This window comes from Aotus nancymaae, unplaced genomic scaffold (genome assembly GCF_030222135.1).
Source record: "Aotus nancymaae isolate 86718 unplaced genomic scaffold, 86718_ANA_hifiasm-v0.15.2.pri h1tg000062l, whole genome shotgun sequence".
Taxonomy (NCBI): domain Eukaryota; kingdom Metazoa; phylum Chordata; class Mammalia; order Primates; family Aotidae; genus Aotus; species Aotus nancymaae.
In genome coordinates, this window is record NW_026988476.1 from 32544491 (window position 1) to 32566612 (window position 22122).

The following is a 22122-nucleotide window of genomic DNA, read 5'->3' on the forward strand; positions in this document are numbered from 1 at the left end:
TCTACAAAGTATATCTGTAGGTCTACAGATAACATCTTATTTAATGGTGAAAAACTAGAAGCTTTCCTTCCAAGATCAGGAATAAGGCAAACATGTCTCCTCTTTGCCTTATTCTCTTACACTCTCTCCCAACATCATACTAGAAGTACTAGCTAATGCAATAAAATAAGAAAAGGAAATAAAAGGCATACTGATTGGGGCTAGGCACAGTGGCTTATATCTGTAATCCCAGCACTTTGGGAGGCCCAGGTAGGCAGATCGCTTGAGTCCAGGAGTTGAAGACTAGCTCGGGCAACATGGCAAAACCTCATCTCTACCAAAAATACAAAAGCTAGCTGAGCATGGTAGCACATGTATATAGTTTTGGGCACTGAGGTGGGAGAATTGCTTGAGCTCAAGAGACTGAGGCGGGAGAATTGCTTGAGCCTGGGGGCTGAGGTTGCAATCATGCCACTGCAGCCCAGCTTGGACAACAGAGTGAGACACTGTTAAAAAAAGAAGTATGCTGAATGGGCAAACAAAAATAAAACCATCTTTGTTTGAGATGTCTATGTAGAAAATCATGATTGTCCAGGTAAAATCTGAAATAATCAACAATAAAACTCCTGGAACTAATAAGAGATTGTGGCAAGGTTGCAGGAGATAAACTTAATATATAAAACGCTACAGTAATCAAGACAGTGTCATGCTGGTGAAGGGCCAAACACACAGGTCAATGGAACAGACTAGAGAGCCTGGAAATAGAACTGATGTGTTGAGATTACAGCACAAGAGATGGTGAAAATTGAGAAAAAAAACAACAAAAAAATTTTCTGATTAAAAAAAGAATGGAGAAGTGAAGATAGGTAGGACATCATTATAAAACACTCATTTAAACTGGAAGAAAAAAGAATCTAACAGATTAGAATGGTGATTACCACCTATGCACAGTTTCAAAGCAAATAAACTGAAAAACAAAGGATGAAGATAGTACAGCTGCAAATGGAGAGGGGAAAGAGACACACATAAATGTTTATACAGAGATACATCTCTGAACAATGCTGTGAATAAAAGGATAGGCTTAATAAGTTTTATGGCTCTACTTATTAGAAACACTTTAGATTACAATAATAATCATAATAATAGGTATAGAAATACTACCTAATAGGCTTATAAATAATTTAGTTTATAAGTAGCTAAAACATTCAAATACATTTGTAAAAACCAAGTAAAACTCAAGAGTCTCGGCCAGGCGTGGCGGCTCATGCCTATAATCCCAGTACTTTAGGAAGCCAAGACAGGCAGATTGTCTGAGGTCTGGAGTTACCAGCCTGGTTAACATGGTGAAACCCCAACTCTACTAAAAATACAAAATATCAGCTGGGCGTGGTGGCACCCACCTGTAGTCCCAGCTACTTAGGAGACTGAGGCAGGAGAATCTCTTGAACCCTGGTGGCAGAGGATGCCATGAGCCGAGATCATGCCACTGCCCTACAGCCTGGGCGATAGAGCAAGACTCCATCTCAAAAAAAAAAAAATTAAACATCAATTTAAAAATCAACTAATCCTAGCAGGGTGAGGTGGCTCACGCCTGTAATTCCAGCACTTTGGGAGGCCGAGGCGGGTGGATCGCGAGGTCAAGAGATCGAGACCATCCTGGCCAACACAGTGAAACCCCATCTCCACTAAAATACGAAAATTAGCTGGGCGTGGTGGTGCACGCCTGTAGTCCCAGCTACTCGGGAGGCTGAGGCAGGAGAATTGCTTGAACCTGGGAGGCAGAGGTTGCAGTGAGCTGAAATCACACTACTGCACTCCAGCCTGACACCTGGCGACAGAGTAAGACTCTGTCTCAAAAAAAAAAAAAAAAAAAAAAATCAACTAATCCTATAAAGGGTTAGCCTCTGGTTAAATACCTTTTCCTTACATGCACAGCCTTTTCATTGGGATCATTCAGTAAGAAGTCACTATGCCAACATGACGGCAAGAGCAGCTCAGCCCCATAAAAATGTTATTAGAATGGTACAGATTACAAAGTACCCTCAACAAAATGAAGCCATGAGGAATAAGTAAGCAGAATGCATAAGTTAAGAAGTCAAGAGAAGAGAGTCAAGGACTGCCTCACTAAAATATGGACCAGAAGATTAAAAATCAAGTTATTTTTGAAAAGTAAAGGGTTCTTAAGAATGAGATGTCACGTAGTTATAAGCAGATAGGAAAAATATTTTAGTTAATAACGTGAAAAATAAAATACAAGAAAAGGAGAGAGCTAGCATCCAAGGGTCTCTAATTCATTCATAAAAGGTACCAAACTGATCTTCAAGCTTTATCACATAGAATCTTGAGTAAACCACGGTCAAAATAAGCAGGAGCACCTCCTTAAGGGGCAGCAAAGCTGTATCCTGCCACACCTGGAAGCCTCTCCTTGGGGCCAAGTAGGAGAAAGGTGAAGTGGCACTATCCACACCAAGCTGATGCTGACATACCCTTCATGGGCTTGGCTTAGAGTAAAACAGGTATCCTGGGATCTGTGCAACCCAGGAAGATGTAGCTCTGGCTGTACCTGTTTGTAGCCTCTACACCACTAAGCTGAAAACAACAACTCAAGAGAAATGGGGAGAAAATAGAAAAGGTCAGAAAAAGAGAGTCATCCTCTTACCTATTCTTTCTTCTCCAATTATTTATTTTTCTAGTATTGACAATGATTGCTAATCCATCCACTGTTTTCCTGACTTATCATGTTGTAGAGAAGCTGAGTCTGAGCTAAAAATGACCATAAAACAGATCTATAATTTTACTAGCATCGTTCTCTAATCAAATGAGCCAACTGGTAGAGAAACTTGGATAACTGGAATGCTTAGGGCAAAGGAAAATCATCCATATTTAATTGTGTTTCAGATCAAACATTTAAATATCAGTAATATCAGAGAGTATGTCATTAAGCTGAAAATACAAAAGTGAACACAAACTAACAATATATTCAGGGTTTTATACTACTTGGATTCATGTCAGAAAAAAATTATTCATTCTCGTAATAAAAAAAAATGGGGCCTGAGAAGTAAAATGGACTTCAAAAATGATGACAGGGCTGGAGTTATTCTCAAAAACTGAAGTTAATATGAATCAACACATAATCAACAGTATTACTTTTAAACCATCCTGCAATGTGGTTTGAAAGCAGCTTTCCTTACTGTGATTAAAGCGTTTTTAACATCGAGAGACCTGAATAGAGACAACTCAGAGGTATTTGTGATTGGTTGTTAAAAACAGAAAGGCAAATAGCAGACTTATGGCAATAATTTCTAAAGCAGTAAAAATTCTGCTAATTCACACTCTCATCCTCACTCCATGAAAAGGAACTCCCAAGGCCCAATTATTCTAGGTAATTACACATTTCTACTACTACTAACTAGTTATAAAATTTCCAAGAGAAAAATGCTCAGCATATTTAGACCTGGCTGACACCAGTACATTTAATTAGTACTTAAAGAATGTAATTAAGGTTCAGAAAGATACAAATAAATTATGAATTATCATACAAATCATAAATTGTATATTCTACAAAGAGCTTACCTTGCAGCTTTTTCAAAACAGCAACTTCCATTTTCAGAACTTGTTTTGGTTGTTGAGCTGATTCCACCTTCAGTGCAACATTTTCCCTGGTGAGCATGTCCAAGGCATCGTAAATTTCTCCAAAGCCCCCACCCCCAATCTTTCTCAACTGCACAGAAAATAGAACACACACACTCAAAATTACTAGAAGATTCTAACTTGAATGCAATTCATCTCATATTTAGAAAATACTGTATAATTTTACAGAGTTTTATGATAAAATATTTCAATATTGTTAAATTAACTATGTATATGCCAAGAAGAAAACATATGCCTGAAAATAACATCAAAACCTTTCCGTACAGGTTTATCCACAAAGTAACGAAATTATTCCACCCACAAACAATTTTAAAATTTGGTTGATAGCCATCATCAGCAATGTCACCAAAAATACAATATTTGAAAGAATCACTTCAAATAAAAATAACAAATATGGTTGTTGAGTGGCATTCCTACAAATGCCACTCAACAACCAGATTTCTTATTTTAATTTTAAGGAAGACTTTTTAAACTATGAAATCCTGGCTGAGTGCAGTGGCTCACACCTATAATCCCAGCACTTTGGGAGGCCGAGGCAGACGGCTCACTTGAGGTCAGGAATTCAAGTCCAGCCTGGCCAACACGGTGAAACCCTGTCTCTACTAAAAAATGCAAAAATTAGCCAGGTGTGGTGGCACAGTAATCGCAGCTACTCAGGAGGCTGAGGCAGGAGAATCGCTTGAACCCAGGAGGCAGAGGCTGTAGTGAGCTGAGATCCAGCCACTGCATTCCACCCTGGGTGACAGAGTCCATCTCAAAACAAACAAGCAACAACAAAAACACTACAAAATCCTTTTGCCAATTGAAGTCTTATCTAGAACCAATCTGGTAGATGTATATGTGGGGTGGAGGGGGTAGGAAGCCACCACTCAGCTTTCTCACCACCACTTACCCTTCTCTCTGAGGCACCTAACAGGGTCCACAGAGCAGGCCGAGAACTCTAGTACTAAACTATCCCAGAGTTCACTAATCATCTATTTATTCAAAGATGGGTTAAAAAAATCAATTTAAGCAAGTTCAGTAAGCACTATTCTCTCTGATAAAATATGTTAGCTTAACTGGGGAATATCAGGATGCTGGTCTGAGTATCATAAGCAAGTTCTGAAGAGTCAGTGGCAACTGCACCTGTAGGGCTCTGAAAGCTGGGTTGTGGGGGTAGACACTTCAACTCAGAGACACAATTTTTTCCATTTCCTGAAACTAGGTTGTCTCCTTTTCACAATATCAAACACCAGGATGTGATTTAATGTGGGAAGTCATCATAGGCACAGGGTCCTAAATCCTAACCAGCTCAAGAAGCCCCAGCTCCATGTTCTACCTCTTTCTCCACTTGATCGTCACTGAATACTACATCTAGGTTAATTTCTTTATCTTCTGAACTTCTACAGTAATTATTTGTTTAATTATTAGATTAATCATTTTACCAGGCCATACCTCAGATATCACTTGTATTATTACCTTGTTTAAAATTAAAGACCTGTCCATGAAATACCTTGTTTTAAACCTGTCATATTGCTTAACTTTCCATTGTTAATGTCCTATCCTGCTACAGAGAAACTAAGTTTCTTCAAAGAGATGGCCACTTGTTCTATTTCTTTGTGTCCTCCATAGCATTTGGCAAAGTGTTAACTATATAAATATAATCCTATATTTATTTTGGCACATGTGAGCCATAATCCTTCTTTATATTTCTTTTTTTTTTTTTAAATTTTGAGTTGGTAGTCTCACACTGTTGACAGGACTGGAGTGCAGTGGCACAATCTTGGCTCACTGCAGCCTGTACCTCCAGGGTTCAAGTGATTCTCCTGCCTCAGCCTTCCCAGTAGCTGGGATTACAGGTGTGCACCACCACATCAAGCTAATTTTTGTATTTTTAGTAGAGATGGGGTTTCACCACGTTAGTTAGGCTAGTCTCAAACTTCTGATCTCAGGTGATCCACCCGCCTCGGCCTTCCAAAGCACTGGAATTCCAGGCGTGAGCCACCGCAGCTGGCCTATCTTTCTTTATTCATTTGGTGATGGGAAAGGAATACTACAGCAAAACCATAGGATGAGTTCAAGATTTTTAAAAAGCTCCAGAAGCAGGCTGGGCACAGTGGCTCATGTCTGTAATCCCAGCCCTTTGGGAGGCCAAGGCAGGCGGATCACAGGGTCAGTAGTTTGAGCCCAGCCTGACCAACATGGTGAAATCCCGTCTCTACTAAAAGTATAAAAATTAGCCAGGAGTGGTGGTGCGCACCTGTAATCCCAGCTACTCAGGAGGCTGAGGCAGGAGAATCACTTGAACCCGGGAGGTGGAGGTTGCAGCGAACTGAGATTGCGCCATTGATCTCCAGCCTGGGCAACAGAGCGAGACTCTGTCTCAAAAAAAAAAAGTTCCAGAAGCATTCAGTTAATTAAGTTGTTCCTTCGTGGGCCCTGATTGATACTTATGATTTTTCATATTTTGTCCATTACACAAAGCCTAGTGTAGCTTTAAAAACTCATATACAGTACCGAAGAGATTCCTTTCTAACTATGAATTGGTAGAGGTAGCTTCATGTTTTACCTCACAAAAAACCTTACCAAATGACAAAATAAAGAATCTAGGCTGAAGTAAATGTTTTTGCTCCTTAGTCTATTTCTATTCCTATAATGCCATTTAAATATTAATAGAGCATTTTTAAAATGGCCTGACAAAGCCCTAAGAAATTATCAAGGTTTATGAGGCAAAGAGACAGAAGCAGTTTAGTATGATGGGGGTACATAGATTAGAGGAAGACTAGAAGTAAGGCCTACGGCAGATTGTCTTTTCCAAAGATAGGTACAACAATATCATCCATCCTTGCTCTTCCTCAATGTGAAGAAAACCTTTCACACTGATGAAGACAATGTGACCTTGCTACTCCCCCATCAAGAGGTAGAGTCCATTTTCCCCTTAACTGCTTGAATCAACAGAATAGGGCAAAGTGATACTGTGCCAGCTCTGAGAATAGCCTTTACCCAGCCTGGTAGATTCCATTTCCTGTCTCTTAAAAGCTAGCCACCATGTAAGAAATGAGACCATCTGGCAGGGCACAATGGCTTACAGCTGCAATCCTAGCACTTTGGGAGACCGAGGTGGGTGGATCACCTGAGGTCAGGAGTTTGAGACCAGCCTGGCCAACATGGCGAAACCCTGTCTTCTACTAAAAATACAAAAATAAGCTGGCATGATGGCGCATGCCTGTAATCACAGCTACTTGGAAGGCTGAGGCAGGAAGGTCACTTGATCCTGGGAGGTGGAGGCTGCATTGAGCTGAGATCGTGCCACTGCACTCCAGCCTGGGCGGCAGAGTGAGACACTGTCTCAAAAAAAAAAAAAAAGAAAGAAAGAAAGAATGGAACCATCCTGAGAAGCCACAACCACGTGGAGATGCCCTAGAAAACAAGCTACTAGATCAGGGGTTGGGGGTTGGGGGTGAACAGCTAAGGAACCCCAAGGTACCAGACAAGTGAGTGAAGAAACCATTTATAAATGGATCCTCTAACTGAAACAATCCTGTTAGTGCCACATGGCTATGAGAGAAATCATCCAGGCAAACTCTTCCCAAATTTCTAATGCACAAAACTGTGAGCAAAATAAAATTATTCTTTTAAACCTCTAAATTTTGATGTAGTTTGTTACATAACAATAAATAACTAAAACACTACCAGTAAAAATGAGCTTATAATTTTTTTTTTAAGTAAAAATGCTACTATGCCCTCCCAAATTTTGGAGATAAGTTCCCCAGAAATATTAGTTCTAATTACCAGGACAAGGGAACCATGCCAATTAAGAATTTCACTTGTCACCTTTTGACATGTCCACTGGAGAACAAAACACTCTAACAAAGTGCTTAGTATAGTGCTCGCACTAAAGCCACACTCATGTCTGACTTACATAAAAGATTAGCAGCTTCTGGATTCTCCCTGCACCAGTCCATGATGATGACATAGTTTTCTTATATTTGGTCAAGTATATTTTCAAAGCCTACTGACTTACCTAATCAGTAAAACACATTGTACTATACAAATAAAAAATAAAAATGATATTTCTAAAGGGTTTTCTTTTTCCAATCTGTTCACAGACTAAGGGAACCCCTAAAATAGCTTTGTGAAACCTACTAATGGAAAAAAATGTGGACTGCATAGCAATCAAAAAATATTTAAATATATCTAAAACAAAAATAGTTCCTTCAAGAAACAAGTAGTAGTAGAGAGATGACAGATTCTAGGTCTAGGGAAAGAAAGCCATTGAAAGAGTATTAGGATCCTGTGAAAAGAACTCAGAAGACAACATGAAGTGTATCCCCTTAGTCAAATAAGACAATTTAAACATTTATAAGGATAACTACCATAGACTGAAACACATCATATTTGTTTAAATCCATGAATTCTTAAATATACTGTAAAACAAATCTAATTGATCACTTTTGGAGAAAGGCAGGAAATCAATTCATTGTTTTGAAAACTGGTAAATTAAGAAAAAGAGGCAAGTACCTATCTTGTTTTCCTAATCAAATTGTACCTCAAGATAAACAAATAAGTGATGATAAAAAAAACTTGTCCTTATAGATACATTTCAACTATATTCATGAATTACAGAACGTCACCAATTTCCAATCCCTAATTAATAAACCTAGGCAATTATTATCAACAATGTTAACACCACAAAATAGACAGACAGACGAACAATAAGATATTACATGCCTCCTAGTGAAGGCTCATAATATCATTTGTGAAAAAAAGATGTCCCCATCTCAAAAACAAACCTAAAGTCAGATATAATCAAGTCTCTAGATACAATTACCAATTTACATGAAATACACAAGACAGAGAAACGTGTTAACACCAAATGGAAGCAAATAGCAAAATCCAAACCATGGGAAATTCTACAAATTGGCTAATTTCTTCAGTAAATAAATTGTAAGGGAAAAAAAAGCAATAAAGAGGAAAGAATCTAGACATGAAAAGAAACTTAAGTGATGGCAACTAATTAGAATATCCAGATTTTATTTGGATCTTGATTCAGGCTGTTCAAAATACTTTACAATCAGGAGAACATGAAAACTAAAACTATATTTGGTGATATTAAGAAATGATTACTTTTTTTTTAGTACTACTACAGTATTTTATAACAGTAGAAAGTAGCTAAAAATACTACATGCTAACACAGACAAAATGATATACAACCTTGGGGAGGAGTCAGCAGAGGAAAAATTATTACTTTTAAGGTATGATAATGGTATTATGATTTTGCTTTTAAAAGTAAGTCCTTATTTTTTAGAGATACATACTGAGGTATACACAGAAGAAATGCTAAGGTCAAAGATTGATTCAAAATATTCTGGGAGAGAGATGAAACAAGATTAACCATACACTGATGACTATTTAAGTTGGGTCATAAGTACACAGAGGTTCATTATATAAGTCTCTATTTTTTATGTAAACTTACAATTTTCCTTAATTTAAAAAAAAACAGCAGTTCACTGTACTTTCAAACACTGTATTTTTTTAATCTGTTCTTTCCCTAAGTATGCTTTTATGTATCTTAATATTAGCTATTGGAAGTTAAAAACATTTAGTATCATATGAAGCAAGAGTAAGACTTAGGGTATAATCAATTTAATCATAGAAAAATAACTGTAAATAACTGCTTTAGGCATATAAGTAATATATACAATATTTCCTAATAAAATGCCATATCAGGAAACCAAAAATTACTCCCCCAGTATGTACACACACACACACACACACACACACACACTCTGAGATACACACTCACCACTTTCCATCTTTCTTTCACTAGGATTCCAACACTCAGGATATCCGGCTGCTCTCCTCCCCCGCTCATTGCAATACACTGATATGGTAGAACAGCTACACAGACATCCAGTTCCCCAAAGTGGTTTCCATTTAACCTAAAACAAAAAAAATAGTAGCAGTATATTAGGGTTAACTAATCAACACAAATAACATTCCAACATGAGGAAGCACTACTAATATTACACACTAATTAGGCTACTTTGACGGGAAGAACGGGAAAAAGACCCAGAAATGTTTAATGCATATTTTTAAAACCATGTATCTTTCCATTACACATGCCAAGTGAACTAGCTAGGCATTATAAAGACACTGTTAAAACACAGATATTATTTATAATAACTGAGATTGTTAGACTATAGGGCAAGCATGATGGCAATGGCACTTGAACTAGACAGACCAGTATCCTGAGTACAATATACTGCTGAAGAAAAGGACATAGTACCTAATTTACAACAGCTTATAGTTTGTAACTTAGAGCTTAATATCATTAGAACTAATAATATTTTAATGTTACAAAATGCACTTAAAATCCATAGGAAGTAAATATTAACAAAGGGATGCTGACCAAACCTGATTCAATGGCATTGTAAGAAAAAGAGGATACTAATAAGATGAACAGCATACCTGTAGAAAATGAAAATATAGCAGAAAAATATGGCCTAAAGGAGATGAAAACTGTAACCTGTCCAGGAATGAGAAAGATATTGATACAGAGTGATTTTCAAGATATATTGGTTAGTGAAAAAAAGCGAAACAGGGTTTATAGTATGCTATACTTTGTATAGAAAGGAGATAAATGTTGAGTATATTTAAGTATCTGCTTTTGTTTTTAAAAAGGAAAATAAAGGATAGATAAGCTAAAACTTAATAAACTGATTCTTTATAGCAGGAGTCAGCAAACTTTTTCAATACAGGTCTGGAGAGCAAATAGTTTCTAGTTCACATACTGTATACTCTGTCATAGCTACTCTATTCTGCCACTGCAGCACAAAAGCCATGCATAATTATATAAAAGAATGAGTACGGCTGTGCTCCAACAAAATCTTATTTACAAAAAAAAAAAAAAAAGTGGGCCAAATTTGACCTCCAGGCTGTTTACCAACCTTTACTCAACAGAAAGCAAAAAAAGGCCAGGCATGGTAGCTCATATCTATAATCCCAGCATCTTAGGAGGCTGAGGTGAGAGGATTGCTTGAGCACAGGAGTTTGAGATCAGCCTCATCAACATAGGGAGATCTTGTCTCTACAACAAATTTAAAAATTAGCCAGATGTGGCTGCACATACTTATAGTCCCAGCTACTACGGAGTCTGAGCAGGGAGGATCGCTTGAGCATGGAAGGTTGAGGTTGCAGTGAGCCCTGAAGGTGCCACTGCACTCCAGCCTGGGTGACAGAACAAGATCCTGTCTCAAAGAAAAAAAGGATGGAAGGGATAAGGAAGAAAGCCAGACTTCTGTGAATGCATCTTGTGATATGGTTTTGATTCTGGAACCACATAAATGTTTTACATATGATAAAAAATGTTCTAAACTCCAAATTCCAGAAAGGACCGTAACAACAAGTAATCATCAGAAGTGGTGTTAAAACATCAAAGGAGCTTAAATTGAGTGATATCACTTCAGAAAGTCAACCAGTCAGTAACAGCCACAATTCATAACCACATTTACATAACAAAAGGTCAGTCAATTCCTAAATACTTATACTTCACCAATCCCTGAACTCCATAATTCCTCAAATCCTATTTAAGACCATCAGTTTCCTTTCCTTTTTCTTTTGAAACAAAGTCTCACTCTGTCACCCAGGTTGGAGTGCAGTGGTGCAATCACAGCTCACTATATCCTTGAACTCCTGGGCTCAAGCAATCTTCCCATCTCAGCCTCCCAAAGAGCTGGTACTACAGGTGTGCACTACCACACCTGGATAACTCTGTTTGTTTTCAATAGACAGGGTCTCACTATGTTGCCCAGGCTGGTCTCAGACTCCTGGCCTCAAGTGATCCTCCCACCTCAGCATCCCAAAGTAATGGGATGATAAGCATGAACCACTGTACCTGGTCCAGTACTTTGTTTCCATTCAGAGAAATTATATCCTAAAATTACAGCTGTCCTTTGTATGTTATACAATAAATTGAGCATTTTGTTCAGAAAATGAATGATGGCATGTTCAAGACAAAAGACAAAATTAAAGTTTTCAAAAAACACTAAAAATGAAGAAAAGACAATCTCTGTAAATTCAGAGCAAACTGAAACCAATAACCCAATGCAATCTGTTCCCCAAAAACCTTTTAAAATAAAAAAAACTTTTAAAAATAACCTATTACATACTGAGTTTGTGCCATAGTCACACAGAAAATAATTACTTCAGCTGGGCATGATGGCTCACACCTGTAATCCCAGCACTTTGGGAGGCCGAGACAGGAGGATCTCTTGAGGTCAGAAGTTCAAGAACAGCCTAGGCAAAATGGCAAGACCCTGTTTCTACTAAAAATATAAAAATTAGGCCAAGTGCAGTGGCTCACGCCTGTAATCCCAAAACTTTGGGAGGCCAAGGTGAGCGGATCACCTGAGGTAAGGAGTTCAAGACCAGCCTGGCCAACATAGCAAAACGCTGTCTCTACCAAAAATACAAAAATTAGCCAGGCGTGGTGGTGCAAGCCTGTAATCCCAGGTACTCAAGAGGCTGAGGCATGAGAATAGCTTGAACCTGGGAGGCAGAGGTTGCAGTGAGTTGAGATAGCGGCACTGCACTCCAGCCTGGGTGACAGAGTGAGACCTTGTCTCAAAAAAAAAAAAAAAAAAAAAAAAAAAAAAACCAGGAAAGAAATAGAAAATTATTACTTTGAGTGACTTTAAAATATAGTATTTTGATTGTCCATCATTAGTTAGATCTTAAGGAACAAAAGAACCACAAAGAAATCTTAAAACTGCATTCAGTAGGCTTACTGTTGGAAGTAATATCAATAATGATATTTCAAAACTATTATAGGTATACTGCAGGACACAGCAAATAAGTAATTATATTAAGTCATTAGTAATCAAAATGTCAACATAAAGATATATAAATATGAAAGAAGTCAGGTAAAAATCATGAAATCTTACAATTAAGAAAACATCGTATCTATTTAAATCCATATTTCATAACTCTGACCACTGAAAAGTCCTAGAAGCAGTGCAAACCAGCAGCATTAAGTACCCCTAGTTTCAAGGTTGAGGATTCAAAATGTCATTTACCTCTGAAAAAGAACCATTTGGAGAAACTGCTAAGACTGAGAGAGGTACTGTAAACAATGAGCCTAGAATCTTGCAGTTGCTCAAAAGCAGGACTATACCAAAGACTAGGGGCAGATATAGGTTTTGTGGGACCTGAAGCTTTTATTAAGTACCCATCTGTTTACCCTCCTAAAAATCTTACTCTTGGAAATTTTACAAAATCATATGACCAATTGCCCATGCAAATAGAGAACCTTAAGTTTAAGCTTCATTATCTTCACAGTAGGTGAATCCATCTCTGTAAGTTGAAAGAACACAGAAGCCAACTGGAAGGGGCTAACACTGGCTTAAGGTGGGAAAATCTGAGCACTAAAAAGAATGACTGATCACCACATGTGGTAGCTCACGCCTGTAATCCCAGTGCTTTGGGAGGGTCAAGGTGGGTGGATCACCTGAGGACAGGAGTTCAAGACCAGCCTGGCCAACATGGCAAAATTCCATCTCTACTAAAAATACAAAAATTAGTCAGGCGTGGTGATGCATGCTTGTAGCCCCAGCTACTCGGGAGGCTGAGGCAGGGGAATTGCTTAACCCAGGAGGCCGAGTTTACAGCAGCGTGCTGAGATTGTTCCACTGTACTCCAGTCTGGGTGACACAGTGAGACTTCATCTCAAAAATAAATAAATAAATAAAGACTGAAATGAACTGAAACATATCAAATATATAAAAATCCATAAATCGCCCAAAGAAGCCTCATTAGACATTATAAAAGATTGCTAGGGCACCAGTTCTTTACTCTGAATGTAAGCAAAAGGAAAATAAGGACAGGCACAGTGGCTAACGCCTGTAATCCCAACACTTTGGGAGGCTGAGGCAGGCAGATCACCTGAGGTCGGGAGTTCGAGATCAGCCTGATCAACATGGACAAACCACATCTCTACTGAAAATACAAAATTAGCCGAGCGAGGTGGCTCATGCCTGTAATCCCAACTACTTGGGAGGCTGAGGCAGGAGAATCACTTGAACCTGGGAGGTGGAGGTTGCGGTGAGCTGAGATTGCGCCATTGCACTCCAACCTGGAGAGCAAGAGCAAAACTTGGTCTGCAAAAAAAAAAAATGAAAATAAATCAAGCATTTATCCTACCTTTCCTATAGTGATTTTATTTATTTCTTTTTTTTTTTTTTTTCCTGAGACAGAGTTTCACTCTTGCTGCCCAGGCTAGATAGATTGCAATGGTGAGATCTCAGCTTACCACAACCTCCACCTCCCGGGTACAGATAATTCTCCTGCCTCAGCCTCCCGAGTAGCTGGATTACAGGCATGTGCCACCACATCTGGCTAATTTTGTGTTTTTAATAGAGATTGAGTTTCTCCATGTTGGTCAGGCTGGTCTCGAACCACCAACCTCAGGTGATCTGCCTGCCTCGGCCTCCCAAAGTCCTGAGATTACAGGCATAAGCCACCTCACCCATCTATTAACTGTATTTCAAGGAAACCAAATAGTTTAATTAAATTAAAAATTCACCATCTTGCTGCATCTAATGAAATAATCAAGGCAATGAACATCAATGGCTGCTAAAACTCTTAGATGAAAGGGTGATTGATAAAGAACTTTATAATGAATAGATGGGACTGATACCACCTAGATTCACTGATCAATCATAACATTACTAAAAGATCTGACAATGAACAGCATACCACTGACTCTGGGTACTGAACTAAGGTTTAGGCCCAAAATCCAGGTCTGACTGGCCAGTTAGTGATATACACCTGGGACAGATGTCAATATTGCAGAGACTTTAATAACTGAACTAATATAAAAACCAAAAAACATGAAAGGCTAGCCAGAACCTCCAACCTAAACACAACTGCATGGTTAAAACAAAAGGTATTAGTCAGGTGCAGTGGCTCACTCCTGTGATACTAGCACTTTGGGAGGCTGAGGCAGGCAGATCACAAGGTCAGGAGATCGAGACCATCTTGGCTAAGACAGTGAAACCCTATCACTACTAAAAATACAAAAAATTGGCTGGGCGTGGTGGTGGGCACCCGTAATTCCAGCTACTCGGGAGGTTGAGGCAGGAGAATCACTTGAACCCAGGAGGTGGAGGTTGTAGTGAGCCAAGATTGCACCACTGCACTCCAGCCTGGGTGACAGAGCAAGATTCTGCCTAAAAAAAAAAAAAAAAATCAACATTCTCCACAGAATTTAAATAAGACTCAAATTTAAAAAATACTTTTAATGTGAGCATATAATCCAAAATTACCAAGCATATAAAGAACCAAGAATATCTCAATTTACATATGAAAGCACAATCAACAGATAGATCCAAGCACCATGATGACACAGATTTAAGACTTATTGGGCAAAAATGCTCCAAGATATAAAGGTGAACACCCTAGAAATGAATAAAAAGATATAAAGTCTCAGTAAAGAAATATGAGACATAAAGAAAGAAATTAAAATTTTAGGCTGGGCACTGTGACTCACATCTGTAATCACAGCACTTTTGGAGGTCAAGGTGGGCAGATCACAAGGTCAGGAGTTTAAGGCCAGCCTGGCCAACATGGTGAAACCCCATCTCTACTAAAAGTACAAAAATTAGCCGGGCACGGTGGTGGGGACCAGTAGTCCCAGCTACTCAGGAGGCTGAGGCAGCAGAATTGCTTGAACCCGGGAGGTGGAGGTTGCAGTGAGCAGAGATTGTGCCACTGCACTCCAGCCTATTTCAAAAAAAAAAATTTAGAATTGATAAAAACAGTAACTGAAATTTTAAAATTTCACTAGATAGAGTCAATAGAAAAATGGCAGTGTCAGAGTAAAGAGTCAGTAAACTGGAAGATAAATGTATAGAAACTACCCAATCTGAAGATAAAAGATTTCTATAAATGAATATAGACCCCAGGGACTAGTGGGACAATACCAAAAAATCTAATATTTGTGTCATTAGAGTCATAAAAGAAAAGGTAACAGTTTAGGACAGAAAAAAAACGGCTAAAATTTCACAGATTTTGTGAAGGAAATAAAACAACAGATTGATAAAGCTAACTGAATACAATAAGCTCACATGCACACAAAAAAACTTAACCCTTAAACATATCATAACCAAACTGCTGAAAATTAAACAGAAAGAAAAATGTTTAAAAATAACTAGAAAACGGCTCGGCACGATGGCTCATGCCTATAACCCCAGCACTTTGGGAGGCCAAGGCAGGTGGATCACCTGGCTGAGGTCAGGAGTTTGAGACCAGCCTGGCCAACATGGTGAAACCCCATCTCTACTTAAAACAAACACACACACACACAAAATTAGCCAGGCGTGGTGGTGCATGTCTGTAATCCCAGCTACTCAGGAGGCAGAGGAAGGAGAATTACTTGGACCCGGGAGGTAGAGGTTGCAGTGAGCCAAGATCACGCCACTGCACTCCAGTCTGGACAACAGAGTGAGATGACTCCGTCTAAAAAAATAACAATAATAATAATAACTAGAAAAAAATAACACATTACTTATAGGATAATAATGATTTAACTGACTGTGGATTTCTCATCAGAAACCATAAAGACCAGCAAGAAATAGAAACATATATTTAAAATACTGAAAGTATGGAGCTATCAACCCAGAATTCTATATCCAGAGAAAATATCTTTCAGAGATAAGGACATTCTCAGATAAAGGGAGAATTAAGACTATGTGTTATCAGCAGATCTGCTCTTAAAGAATTGTCAGTTTTTCTGAGAAAAGGAAACTATAACAGAGGAAAATCTGGAATAATAGTAATGGAGGAAGAGCAATAGAAATCCAGATAAGCCTAAGAGCTTGATTTTCTCCTCTTGAGTTCTCAAAAATATGTTTGCAAGTTAAAAGTTAAAGGAGTTAAAACTATCTGAAGGGATTTCCAATGTAAACAGATATAACTCATAAGACTACTCCAAAAAAAAAAAAAACAGAATGGTAAAGGGACTCTTATAATGGCAGTTAGGTTTCTGCATTATTTCAGATAATGTAATATTCATATTATATAATATTTATATAACATATTTAATATTTAATGTAATAATTCTAAGTAGACTATAAAAAGTAGATGTACTGAAAACCCTATAGCAATCACTTTAAAAACTATACAAAGAGATATCAGGAAAAGCAAAAAAAAATTAAATAAAGTGGAATACCAAAACATGTTAAGATAATCCAAAAGTAGGCAAAAGAAACAGATGAACAAAACTAAAGAGATAAACATAAAACAAATAATAGAATGGTTGACCTGAATTCAAACTTACCTGTAATTACCTTAAGTATAAATGGCCTAAACATGCCACTGAAAAGACAGAGATTAGCAGGATAAATATGATTCTATAAGAAACTCACTTCAAAAATAATATGTAGGTAAATGTGAATATACTAATATCACTGAAAATAATAATAATAATACTATTACTCTGTAGGTTAAAAGGGATGGGAAAAAAGCATACCATGCAAATACTAACAAAAGGAAAGCTGGAATATTTATTATAATATCTGACAATGTCAACATCAGGGCAAAGAAAATCACTAGGGATAAAAAGAGATACACAGAACCATGGAAGAGCCAATGTATTAAAAAATTATTAATGTGTATGTACCTTAAAGAGACCATCAAAATACACGAAATAAAAATTAACCAACTGAAAAGAGAAACAGACAAATCCGTGGTTATAAATGGAGGAGACAAATCCATAGTTGTAACTGAAGACTTCACTCTTGTCTCAAAGAAATAACTAGAGAGGCCAGGTGCAGTGGCTCATGCCTACAATCCCAGCACTTTGGAAGGCCGAGGCGGGCAGATCACCTGAGGTCAGGAGTTCAAGACCAGCCTACCTAACATGGTAAAACCTCCTCTCTACAAAAAATACAAAAATTAGCTGGGCATAGTGGCAGGTGCCTGTAATCCTAGCTACTCAGGAGGCTGACGCAGGAGAATCACCTGAACCCAGGAGGCGGAGGTTGCAGTGAGCTGAGATTGGGCCATTGCACTCCAGTCTGGGAGACAGAGAGAGACTCCATCTCATAAAAAAAGAGAAGAACTAGACAGAAAATTGGCAAGAATACAGAAGCAAAAACAGTACCATTATGGTATAATTTGAAAATATATTTGGTTGTGATATTGTGACATATATTAGTAATAAGAAATATAAATATTTGGTCTTTGTCCCTGGTTCTAGTTCAGAGCTCATAAAGTCCTTGTAATTTCTGGTGATTAGGGTAATAGGAACATCTTTTGGTATAATATTTGGTTTTTATCCTTGGTTCCTGAAATAGCTCCAGATAGATAAAAGATGATAGGAGTAGATTGTGTTATTCATAACAAGCCCCTTTCAATCACATCTGGGTTTTTGTTAATGAGGTAACTTTAGGAAATCTTTAAAGATAGAGGGCTGGTTGCCAAGGGAACCATCCTTGTGATTAGAGGGCTGGAACTTTCAGCCCCACTCACAAGCTCTGGGGAGGAGAGAAATGCTGAAGGTTGAGTAGATCACCTGTGGCTAATGGTTTAATCAATCATGCCTTAATGAAGCCTCCATTAAAAACATAAAAGGAAGGCCAGGCGCGGTGGCTCACGCCTGTAATCCCAGCACTTTGGGAGGCCGAGGCGGGTGGATCACGAGGTCAAGAGATCGAGACCATCCTTGTCAACACGGTGAAACCCCGTCTCTACTAAAAATACAAAAAATTAGCTGGGCATGGTGGCGCGTGCCTGTAATCCCAGCTACTCAGGAGGCTGAGGCAGGAGAATTGCCTGAACCCAGGAGGTGGAGGTTGCGGTGAGCCAAGATCGCGCCATTGCACTCCAGCCTGGGTAACAAGAGCGAAACTCCGTCTCAAAAAAAAAAAACATAAAAGGACAAATTTTGGAGACTAATAAACATATCCATATGTTGTGAGGATAGTGTATCCTACCTTCATGAGGAAAGAAACTCCTGCTCTGAGGATCCTTCCGGACCTTGCCCTATGTATCTCTTCATCTGGCTGTTCATCTGTATCCTCTATTATATCCTTATTATATAAAAATCAGTAAGCATAATTAAAGTGTTTTCCTGAGTTCTGAGAGCCATTCTAGCAAATTGCACTTCTCTGTCATTTCCCAGAAGTACCGAATATAGTAGTAAGAAGTTTATTTTTTCTATCTTACATTTTGGTGTCAGAAAATTGATATTCATCTCCAAATTCCTGGCAGTGTTTGGAATTTCCTGAGTTATATAAATGCCTCTGTTATGCTAATGAAGTGACTCCAAGCTTCAGGATAGGGGCTGTCACCTGACAACATATGACTACTTGACTAGAACTTTAATCTCCACTTCTCAACTTCCAGAAAGAGAGGGACTAGTGATTGAGTTCAATCACATGGCCAATGATTTAATCAATCATGCCTATGTAATAAGTTCTTTTTTTTTTTTTTTTTTTTAAGAGATGGGGTCTCACTGTCGCCCAGGCTAGAGTACAGCGGTTCAGTCATAGCTCACTGCAGCCTCAAACTCCCGGCTCAAGCAGTCCTCCCATCTCAGCTTCCCAAGTAGCTAGACCATATGCACGTGCCACCATACCCAGCTCATTTCACTTTTTGTAGAGACAAGGTCTGGGTAAGATGCCCAAGGCTGGTCTCAAACTCCTAGACTCAAGCAATCCTCCCACCTCAGTCTCCCAAAGTGCTGGGATTATAGGTGTAAGCCACTGTGCCCAGCCCTCAACTCTGGATATTAAAAACTCTGTAAATCTTAAATTCAGCTGGATAAAAAGAAGTTTTAAAAAAAAAATTTAAGAAAAACTCTGAACAACAAGGCTCAGAGAGCTTCCTGGTTGGTGAACATACTGATGTACCAAGAGGGTAGTGCACCCTGGCTCCACTAGGATAGAAGCTCCTGTGCTTGGGATCTTTATAGATTTGCCATATGGTCCTCTTCCACTGACTGTTCATTTGTATCCTTTATAATAAAACGGTAATTTTAAGAATAGCACTTTCGTGAACTCTGTGAGTCATTCTAAGCACATTATTGAACAAAGGGGGATTGCAGGAAGGCCCAATACTCAACCAGGAAAAATTTGAGTAGCTTGTGACTACAGTCTAAAGTGAAGGCAGCTTTGTGGGACTGAGCCCTGTAATCTGGGGAATCTGCATAACTTGAAGCAATTAGTGACAGAATTAAAGTTAATTATAAGACACCCAGGTGATGTCAACAAATTTAAACACAACCATCAAACAACTGGAACTGACATTTATAGAACACTCCACCCAACAAAAGCAGAATACACATTCAACTCACATGGAACATATACCAAGAAAACCACATAATATCCCAGGTCACAAAACAAATTTTAACAAATTTAAAAGAACTGAAATCATACATACTATGTTCTCTGATAATAAGCTAGTATGTTCTAGCTTAATGGTATTAAGCTAGAAATCAATAACAGTAAGATAACCAGAAACTCTACAAACACTTGGAAATTAAACAATAAGAACAGGGCAAGCTGCCTGATTGTATGTAAATAACACTTTATTGGAACTAAACCATGGCTCATTCATTTATATGCTGTGTATGGCTGATTTTACACTGCCAAGTTAAATAACTGCAACTCAGATGGCATTGCACTTAGGCCTAACATATTTATTATTTAAACCTTTAATAAAATGTTTGACTGGGCATGGGGGCTCACACCTATAATCCCAGCACCTTGGGAGGCTGAGGCAGGTGGTTCGCTTGAGCTCAGGAGTTCGAGACCAGCCTGGACAACATGGAAAGACCCTGCCTCTATAAAAATTATAAAAATTAGCCAGGTGTGTGGCACACACCTGTGGTCGCAGTTACTCAGAAGGCTGAGGTGGGAGGATCACTTGAGCCAGGAAGTTAAGGCTGCAGTGAGCTGTGATTGCAAGACTGCACTCTAGCCTGGATGACAAAGTAAGATCCTGTCCCAAAAAAAAAAAAAAAAAAAGAGGCTGGGCACAGTGGCTCACACCTGTAATTCTAACACTTCGGGAAGCTGAAGCAGGCAGATCACCTGAGGTCGGGAGTTCAAGACCAGCTTAGCCAACATGGTGAAACCCTGTCTCTACTAAAAATACAAAAATTGGCCAGGCGTGGTGGCACGTGCCTGTAATCCCAGCTACCCAGGAGGCTGAGGCAGGAGAATCTCTGGAACCCAAAGAGAAAAAGGAAAGAAAGAAAAAAAAAAATGTTTGCCAATGCCTGTTCTAAAAAAGCTATGGTGAAAAACAAAGTCCCCAGGCAAATTAGAAAATCTTTGAATTGAACAAAATGTAAAACAGAACATATGGTATGCAGCTAAAGCAATGACTAGAGGAAAAACTATAGCACTAAAAGCTTATATTAAAAATAAGGCCAGGTGCAGTGGCTTAGGCCTGTAATCCCAACACTTTGGGAGGCCAATGCAGGAGAACTTGAGGCCAGGAGTTCAAGGCCAGCCTGGGCAACCTATCAAGACCCTATTACTACAAATTTTTTTTTAAAAAAACTTAACTGTGTGTGATGGGTGCCTATAGTCCTAGCTACTAAAGAGGCTGGGGCGGGAAGATCATTTAAGCACAGAAGGTTGAGGCTGCAATGAGCTATGCTCACTCCATTGCACTCCAGCCTGGATGACAGAGACCTTGTTCTTAAAATATATATGTAATACTAAAATAATTTTTAAATTGAAAATAAGCGAGAAAGTTTCTAATTAAAAATATAAGTTTCCACCTAGGGAAAAAGAAAACAAAACAAACTAAACTCAAAACAAGCAGAGGAATAGGCCGGGCATGGTGGCTCATGCCTGTAATCCCAGCACTTTGGGAGGCCGAGGCGGGTGGATCACAAGGTCAAGAGATTGAGACCATCCTGGTGAAACCCAGTCTCTACTAAAAATACAAAAAAAAAAATTAGCTGGGCACAGTGGCGCGTGCTTGTAATCCCAGCTACTCAGGAGGCTGAGGCAGGAGAATTGCCTGAACCCAGGAGGCAGAGGTTGCGGTGAGCCAAGATCGTGCCATTGCACTCCAGCCTGGGTAACAAGCGAAACTCCGTCTCAAAAAAAAAAAAAAAACAAACAGAGGAAAGAACCAAAAGGTAAAATAATAATAATGAAATTAAAACCAGAAAAGCCATGGGGAAAAAAAAATTAATGAAACCAAAAGCAAACTCTTTATAAAGATCAATATAATTTATAAGCTTTTAGGAAAACTGGGAAAAAAGAATACACAAATAATCAATATTATGAAGGAAAAAGGAGTTATCATTATAGACTCCACAGACATAAATATGTAATAAGGAAATATAGTGAACAACATTATACACAGAAAGTGAACAGCTGATAACCATCAAAAACCACAAACTACCACAATTCACCCAAGATGAAATGGACCTCCTTAACAGACCTACTAAAAAATATGAGCATAATATGATTTGGCTGTGTCTCCACTCAA

The 22122-nt window shown here is 38.6% G+C and overlaps 1 protein-coding gene across 5 annotated transcripts in view; it reads right to left on the reverse strand.

The window, feature by feature from the left end:
• Positions 1 to 22122, reverse strand: part of TTBK2 (tau tubulin kinase 2) — a 159293-nt gene that overhangs the window by 112194 nt on the left and 24977 nt on the right. For 2 of the 5 annotated variants that reach the window (XM_012442310.2, XM_064365957.1), the window contains exons 2-3: positions 9416 to 9551; positions 3553 to 3700 (exon numbers count right to left, since the gene is read on the reverse strand). In XM_012442310.2, the coding sequence (XP_012297733.1) occupies positions 3553 to 3700; positions 9416 to 9484 (217 nt within the window). In that variant the 5' untranslated portion in view covers positions 9485 to 9551. Of the gene's footprint in view, positions 1 to 3552; positions 3701 to 9415; positions 9552 to 22122 lie in introns of those variants that run through there. The other 3 variants (XM_064365958.1, XM_012442311.2, XM_021673113.2) reach the window with 3 other exon arrangements.